The sequence below is a fragment of the Arachis duranensis genome, chromosome 6 (genome assembly GCF_000817695.3).
Source record: "Arachis duranensis cultivar V14167 chromosome 6, aradu.V14167.gnm2.J7QH, whole genome shotgun sequence".
NCBI classification, from domain to species: Eukaryota; Viridiplantae; Streptophyta; class Magnoliopsida; order Fabales; family Fabaceae; genus Arachis; species Arachis duranensis.
The window spans coordinates 93,839,860-93,848,880 of record NC_029777.3 but is presented as its reverse complement, the minus strand read 5'-3'; the positions used below and the strand labels follow the sequence as shown (position 1 = coordinate 93,848,880).

Below are 9,021 nucleotides of genomic sequence, written 5' to 3'. Positions count from 1 at the left end.
ATATATTTCATTTATTTATTTATTTATTTATTTTTGCTTTGCCGCATAGATACTTTGTTGCTGCAAATTCTGTAGTGTGTCTCTTCACTCTGTTGACACTCATACTCAACTTTCTGCTGGGACAACAATTACTAATGCGGAGGGACTATTATTTCTATCTATTCACACATGATATGGTAAGCTAAAAATTAATCTTTCTATCTTTTTTCTTTTCATTTATTATAATTTCAAGTATAATTAGATTACTCAACTATTTTTTAATTAATATTAACTAATTTTTTAAAAATAAATTTTAAAATTTTAAATTCTGAATTAATCACCACATATCATTGTATCACTGTATAGAAATATATATCTAGTATTTATGACAAAATTTGGTTATAATGTTTTATAAAAATAATATTACTTGAAAAAATATCTAAATAGAAGAGAATTATAAAATAATAAATTAAGAAATTAATTATTATTGAATTTGTAATTTTTATTGCTTGCGAAAGTAATTTGTGGAAAAGAGAATTTGTTTTATACCAACAGTAATTTAGCCTTATTTATTACCTTTACTTTCTCTTGTATTTTTTGGTAGATCTTTAATATAGTACTTTATTTAAACAGAATACTTCAGGAACACCTACCTTACTAATTTCATGACCCAAAGCAAAAAGAACAACCTAACTTTCCCTTTACTGTTATTTCCCCTTTTTCTCTTAATTTGCTTGTAACTGTTTTTTATTTGGTACCAGGTGGTGACGGTGCTATTGATGTCTGGATGCGCCGCAGCAACAGCAGTTGGCTATGTGGGTCAGTACGGGCAGGATCATATGGGTTGGCAGCCGCTGTGTGATCATGTTGCCAAGTTCTGCAGATCCACTTTGGTTTCTATTTTGCTCTCTTATTTCTCCTTCTTTTCCTATTTCGCCCTCTCTCTCTTGGAGGCATATTCTTCCATCTCTTCTCCTTTCCCTTCTCCACACTAAGTTAAACTCCATGCATCATTCATTAAGTTAATCCAATAGTTAAAAATTTAAATTTACATGTATTTAATCGATGCACTGTTCTATTGTCGTCTTCGACGTTGAGCTCTGGTTGCCATAGTGGTCCCTCGACCCCATTTTCGACAGTGACAGCAAATTGAGGGATGAACTAGCACTTCCTTATCAGGCAGAACAAATTGATGCACAATATGAATCTCAGAAACCACTTTAAAAATTTAATCCGGAGTATATCTTGTATGATGTTTAAGAGTTTTGCTTTTCTTGTCCTTAGTCTATACATAGGCCAGGCCGTGGCTAATATAGTTTTTTTTAAAAAAAAAGATATTATTGTTATAGGTAGATTAGTAAGCAGTTGAGTTTATTGTTATGTTATGTTCATGTATGTAATTTTGGGGCAGAAATTTTAGGCTAAGTGTCTGCTTTATTCGGGCAAGAATAGCACACACAGCGTTAGGATCGGAGAAGGAAGTTTACGAATGGTGACAATATTATTATTATACCTTAATATCATCACTTCGCTTTCCGTTAAGTTGTTGTCATGGAAAATCATAGTCATAATTGCTTACCTGCATTATTTATTATTTTCGAATGATATTTTATTTTTCGTTGAATTTATCATTCGAAAATAATAATAAATAATATTTTTTTATTAATATTTAATTTTTTGTTAAGTATTTTTATTTGCTACAAAAATATCAAAAATTGAATATTAATAAAAAAATATTATTTATATATCAAAATCAACTACTAAAATTTGTCATAATATTTTTGTATATAAATATAAGTATTATTTAATTTATTTTAAATATATATTTTGTATTACAATATATATTTTATACTAATAATTGATTTTAATAGTTAATTTTAATGTACATTTAATATAATTAATCAATTAATTACTCGTATAAAATATGATAAATATAAAATAATTATATATTTGATCACATTTATAATCTTANAAATAGTATAAATAATAAATAATACTACTTTGATTGATACTTATAATTAAATTTCATAAATTTGACAATAATTAGTGCGTTTCTGATAGTGAGAAGGAAAAAGAAGTAGAAGAAAAAAAAAATTCACAATAGCAAAACTAGAAGAAAAAAAAAGAAAACAGAGGAGAAAAAACAAAAAAGAAAGAAACTAAAAAGATGTAATAATAACAAAATCCAAATTGGACATTTTGTGTTTAGTAACAAAGAAATTGAAAGAGCGAGAGAGTAAAATTGATGACGATGAAAAAGAGACAAAAATCTATAATCATTTTAATAGAAGAGAACAAAATTAAAGTGTGGTGTTCATGCGCATGCACTATAGAAAAGAGCGTGAGCAGCAGTGGTGGGAGCAGCCACCAACAATGATGAAGGGAGTAGACAGGACGAAGGCAGCAGAGGACAACACGAGCAGAAGCAACAACAGTGTTCGAAGGGATGGGGATAATAGGGGAGGTGACGACCAAGAGGTTTGGTAGGCAAAGGTTTAGGGTTTGGGGAGAGAGGCGATGACAATGACTTAGGTAGGTATAGGACAATGATGGTTGTGAGCAGGGGATGAGTACAGAGGTAGAAAAGAGGACAGAGTAGAGGTAGAGGAGGAGGAAAGAGGGTTGGAGGGCTTCTAGTTTGAATAAAGTGAGAGAGGAGACATCCAATCCTAAACCTTAATAACTCTTTTTATTTCTCTTCAAAATTTACTCTCAGTTATTATTGGAATTTCTGATAGTAAATTCGACCGTAATGTCACCACCAATTTAAAATCCTTTTGGTGCTAACTATACTATTGAAATTAGCGACATATTTTAAATTCTCACAATAATAGTCCCCAAATTCGATCATTTTATGTTTCCGTTGGATTTTCCAACAAGACATCCGATAACAATACCAACGAATAAAATTTGATAGTTTTGAGTGTATTTTTGGTAGTGATATTTGTGCGGGTGATTTTTGTTGGCAATAAATTATTAGGTCAACTTGATTGAACATAGTTTTTAAAAAGATTTGTTTTATAATATTACTATTATATTATAGTAAAAAATAAATAAAATTATTAAGTTTTTATAAAAAGTTTGATTATGTTACTAAAATATTTTATTATTTTATTATTAAAAAATGTATTAGATTTAGTTAATAAAAAAAATAAATATAAAAAAATACACCTAAAAAATTTTTAAGATCACAAAAATACACACAACAAAATCGAAATTCTAATATATACATAAAAAATAACTAACAATAAACAAAAATAACCTAGCATTAATGGAGCTCTGTTCTCATTTATTTTATTTGTACATGGCATATAACGTAATTACCTAGTATCTATGTATTATCCTTTTAGGTAAGTGAGGTGGAAATCAACCATTTTAATTTTTAAATGCTAAAATCATAGTTATCAAACTCAGTTCGACTCGGTTAATTTGACCGAAACTTGGTTATCTAGTTATTTGGTCGAGCCGAATCACTCATTGAACCGATCATGCAGTGAACTAATGAAATCCGGTGCGATTCGACAGGTTTTGATAAAAATCGGTGATTTGGCCGGTCCGGGTGGTGAAAATTTTTTTTTGTTAAAATAGTTGAAACGGCGTCGTTACTCGTCCCCTCCCTCGTTGAGTGAAACCCTAATGGCTAATCCCCCCTTCCCCCATTTCCCCTAATGGCATCTGACTATCTGAGACTCTGAGAGTCTGAGTTCCAGCGTCATCGCCGAAACCCCCAGCCAACCTCGTCGCTCCATCGGCTCTCCGTCGTTCGAGCTCTACGATCGGTAGTCCCTCACGGCTTCACCCTCACGGGCTCACCTCGTCTCTCCCTTCACCTATTCGTCGCTCTCAGTCTCGCCCTCACCTCGTCGTCACTCTCAGTCTCGCCCTCGTGCCGTCGTCACTCTCAGTGGGTGGTAGTGGTGGTCGTCAAAAACGGCAGAAAGCGTTCATCAACGAAGCATCTCTGCCTCTGCTCCCTCGGGTCAGTTGGGTGGTTGTGGTGGTCGTCAGAAACCTCAGAAATTGTTCATCAAGATGCATCTCTGCCTCAGTGCCTCTGCTCCCTCGGGTCAGTTGCTATTGTATTTCATTTTTAGAGTTGTTGAACTTGAGTATATTTTAGTTGGTATTGTCATGGGATCTGGTGGATATTACTATTGCGTTTTATTTTTTGGAGTAGTTGTTGAATCTGGACAAATTTTAGTTAGAATTGTTCTTGAATTTGGTTGTTGTTGTTGTTGTATTATTTAGTTTTTTAGGGTTGTTTGTTGCTGGTTGTTGTGTTGGTAGAGTTGTTGCTGGTTGCTGCTATTGTATTTACTGTGTTTTTTAGAGTTGTTGTTGTTTGTCGCTGGTTTGTTTAGAGTTACTGTCTGTTAAATTAGTGAACTTTGGTGGAATGGTGGTGGTTGCTGTGTTGCTTAAAAACTTTTGTTGCTGAAAATAGTTTTGGTTTTTTTTGCTAGAATTTAAAAAATGTCTTCGTCTCAAACACCATCAGAAACGCCACCATCTCAAGAACAAGCATCATCAACAACTTCTACCTCTGATGTTACCACTAAAAGAGTTTATAATAATAGAGGAAAGACTGATCTTGCTTGGTGTAATTGTAAATAAATTGTGGAAAAAACAGGAAAAATTACTATGATGTGCATATATTGTGACAAACCTGTTAGGGGAGGTGGGATTAATTGATTTAAGTATCACTTGGATGGAAAAGGAGGAGATGTTGAGAAGTGCAAAAAAGTTCCACCTGCTGTTGCTCATCAATTTGGGTAAAATATTGAAGAATTTATGAATAAGAAAAGGAAAACTCAATAAAATTATGCAAAAAGTTATGAAGCACGTGATGAGATTGAAAGAGAATTTGATAGAATGGAAGAACTTGAAGCATGACAGCAGCAACAACAACAACATTCAAGAACAAGGTTGCCACCACCTGCAACTAGGAAAGGGAAAAAACTACTGGAATCGAGACTTTTTTTTCCATCTTCAACAACATCTGGAGCCTAACCAACTATAAAAAGTGTATTGCAAAGTAAAGAAATTGTGAAAAAATGTGACATTGCCATTGCAAAGTGGATGGTTGATGTTTCTGTGTCATTTAATGTAGTTAATTCAGCATATTACCAACCAATGATTGATGCTATTGCCAACATGGGTGCAGGATATAAAGGTCCAAACTTTGGTAGAGTTCGTGGGTATTTGTTGAGTAAGTTGGTGGAAGATGTGAAAAAGATTATTGAACGGTATCGTGAAATTTGGAAGCAAACTGGATGTACTATCATGGCTGATAGATGGACTGATCGTTGAAGGCACACTTTAATTAACTTCTTGGTTTATTGTTCTAAAGGAACTATCTTCCTAAAGTCTGTTGATGCTTTTCATGCCTCCAAGACTACTGATTTATTGTTTAAGCTTTCTAAGGATGTTGTCAACTTTTTCGGTCCTGAAAATGTTGTTCATATAGTGACAGACAATGCTGCAAATTATGTTGATACTGGAAGGTTGTTGGAAGCTGAATTTCCTAAGTTATATTGGTCTTCTTGTGCTGCGCATTGTATTAATTTGATGTTACAAGATATTGAAAAGTTGGATGAAGTAAGTGACACAATTTCACATGCTTCAAAGATTACTAAATACATATATAATCATTGTCATCCATTGTATCTGATGAGAAAGTTTACTAGTGGACGAGAAATACTTCGTCCAGCTCCAACTCGCTTTGTTACCGATTTCATAGTTTTGCAGAATATTCTGGCTCAAAAAGATACATTAAGAGCTATAGTAACTTCTAAAGAATGGACAATCTCAACCTACTCCAAAAAAGCTAAAGCTAAAACATTTGTGGATCAAGTTTTCGACTTTAAGTTTGGAATCAATGTACGAATATTGTCAAGCTTACCGAGCCACTTGTTTGTGTGCTTCGTATTGTGGATAGTGAAGATAAAGCTGCAATGGTTTTTTTTATCAAGCTTTTTATAAGGCTGGAGAAGAGATGGTGAAGTGCTTTCAACGAAGAAAGAAGATTGTCGAGCCTTACTTGAAGATTTTGGATACTCGTTGGGATTCACAACTTAAAAAAATCTTCATGCTGCTGGCTATTGGTTAGGTCCTGCTTTTTGATTCAATGCTAATGAATTTGAAAAACATAAGCAAAGCACTTCTGGCCTAGTAGATGTAATTGAGAAATATACATATGGTGATCCAGAATTGAATTCTAAATTGACAAGTGAGATGAGAATATATAAGAATGCTGAAAATGATTTTGGAAGACAATCTGCACTGCGTGAATGAAGCACAGTGATGCCAGGTAAATATTTTATTTAGTTTTAATTTTCTTTATTAGTTTATTTGTTTAAAAAAGATAATTGTAATGCATTACCTCTTTTTATTTTAAGACCAATGGTGGGAATCTTATGGAACTAGAGCACCAAATTTACAAAAGTTAGCCATTTGTGTTTTAAGTCAAACTTGTAGTTCTTCGGATTGTGAGCGAAATTGGAGTATTTTTTAACACATTCACACAAAGAAGAGGAATCGGTTAGAACATTAAAAGCTTAATGATCTTGTTTTCATTCATTATAACTTGAGGCTCCAACAAAGGTATCTTCTATAATTATTGATCTAATTTTAAAAAGTATTGTTCATTAAAATCTAATCTTTAGTTTAGTAATTACATAATTTGATAACATAGGAATCTAATGAGAAAACAAAGCTATGATCCAATTTGTCTTGATGCATTTGATGATCATTCGGATTGGATATTGGAAGATTCACTGCCATTTTTAACACCTGAAGAAGTTGATGCTCTACGAAATGATTTGGCAAATATGTCCATTCAACCAACTTTGGATGATCTTGATAAATTGTTCAATTGCTTGAATATTTTAATTGTTAGTTGCTATTACGAATTATTCTTGATATTGATTTGTGAAAAATACACAAATGTAGATCAATTAAATTTGGAAGATGACCAAGATAATGATGGACCGAGTAACAATGCTATGGAAGATATGGATGCAACTCAAAATAAGGAAAATGTTGATCAAAATTCTAATTTTTCATATGAAGATGTTGATGCCGACTTTGAGTTCACCCCTTGGACTTGATTTAATGATTTTGTTATCTTTCACTTGCTCTTGTTGATTTAAATTGAGAACATATTTTGTATTAAAGACTTGTTTATTATTGTTTTCTTTATATTATTAGTTTAAGAATTGATATTAGATTATTAATGTTTGTAAAGACTTACATTTTAAATGTTAAGACATTATTTTAATTTTATTTATATAATTTTATATTTTTTTAATTATGACCGAATTAATCGGGTGAATCAATGACCCATCGATCGAACCAGTAATCCGGTGACCCAGTCATATGACTGGATTGATTACCGATTTGATTATGATAATTATGGCTAAAATATTAATATTCGAAGCTAAGGTATTGAGATGTCCTTATTCTAAAGTATAAGTCCCAATTCGCAGATTAAAAAAACCTTAGCGGATACTTCGTTGTCCGTCATCTCATACTAGCATCCAGGTTCAACATCACATTGACATTGGCTTCATCTCTGTCCATCCTCTTATTCAAATTAGCAATGTGCACCTATAATATGACTGTTGTAATAAGTTAACATCCACAATAATTTTTTATGTGTACTCATCTTTGACTCTATCAAACTAAATGAAATAGAGTATTGCTAGGGAACCAAAAGCACATCAGCCAAAATCCAGCCAAATCAAAAGCACATCAGCCAAAACCCAGCCAAATATGTCTGGAGTGGGACCCAATAGCCCAATGCACATCAGCACCATCCAAAAATGACCCAGGGTAAACCATATTCACCCTCCCCAAAAATCCTACCTCCTTTCACCGTTTTACCACACAGGATTTGAAAATCATCTACACCCGCGCTACGCCTCCGAAACCATCGTACAACTCTTTTCCCTCTCTTCTCCGGACACCGCGACGGTGCTCCTAGCGGTTCTGGCCTTTGCGACTCCACTGAAGCTACCTGAGCGCAACCCTCTTCCCTCACTTCTCCAGACGCTTCGACGCCGTACCTAGCATCCCCGACCATCGCGCCTCCAAAATCGGAACAAGAGCAACGCCGCTCTACTGTTGCATGTGGGTTTTTCTGGCACCGTCGAAGCTACGTGGTGCAGCTGCGCCACCCGCTGGTGGACCTCCACTTCTCCATCCTGGAAACCCCTTGTTCGTCTCATTAATTGGTAAGTATGGTAGATGTTCCCTCTGACTTCCTTTGTATGTTTTGAAAAGGGAATTGGACAGTGTTTTGTTGTAGTGGTTTGTCTGAGTTCTAATTTGATGGATGTTCTTTTTCAGGTTGGACAGCTCAGGTAACACAATTTTGGGGCATCACTGGTCCTTGGCAAATATAGCAGCTGCATGTTTTTCATGTTTTTGGAGTGTTGCAAAATCTTGATCACAAGTAAGTATGTTTATTGATTCCTAATTGAATTTGGGTGGATTCTAGTTAATCTCTCAAAAAGGGAAGATAGAAAAATACAAAAGTAAAGGGGTAAGGGTCATGGATGTTGCAATTGGTACATATTGGATGTTGTTTTTATCTGGGTTGGATATTGTAATTGTAATTGTTAGAGGCTAGATATTTCTGTTCTGCTCTATGGTTTAGAGACTAGGAATGGTGTTCATATGAGATGTTCTTTGATATTGCTATATTAGGGGACGTTTTTGTTGAATAATTTTGGATATTTGGGTGTATGATTTGTTAATATTTATTCGAGTGTATAATTTTGGATATTTGTGTGAATGATTTGTTACTAAAAGAATACACTGCTTCTTTGGAAGAAAGAAAAAATAAAGGGGAAGAAATAACATTAATTTGGTCTTTTTAACTTCTCACAAACTATCTATGCAATGTAATTTTTTGGTTCTCATCCTTTTACGGGGTCACAAATTGACCTGAGTCTTCTTTGGGAAAAAAATAAAAAGAAGCTTCCAGCAGGTTCATTATGTATATGCCATCCATCTCTACGCGTGAACAGAAATAAGTCA

The 9,021-nt window shown here is 33.8% G+C and overlaps 1 protein-coding gene across 1 annotated transcript; it reads left to right on the top strand.

Moving 5' to 3' along the window:
* Positions 1–49: 49 nt before the first annotated feature.
* Positions 50–1,521, top strand: LOC107494681 (CASP-like protein 1F2; the record flags this gene model as incomplete). Its single annotated transcript, XM_016115721.1, is given in 2 exon segments — positions 50–176; positions 741–1,521. Coding segments are annotated over 2 exon segments (361 nt in total), but the record flags the coding sequence as incomplete, so codon positions are not given.
* Between the last annotated feature and the right edge of the window lie 7,500 nt (positions 1,522–9,021).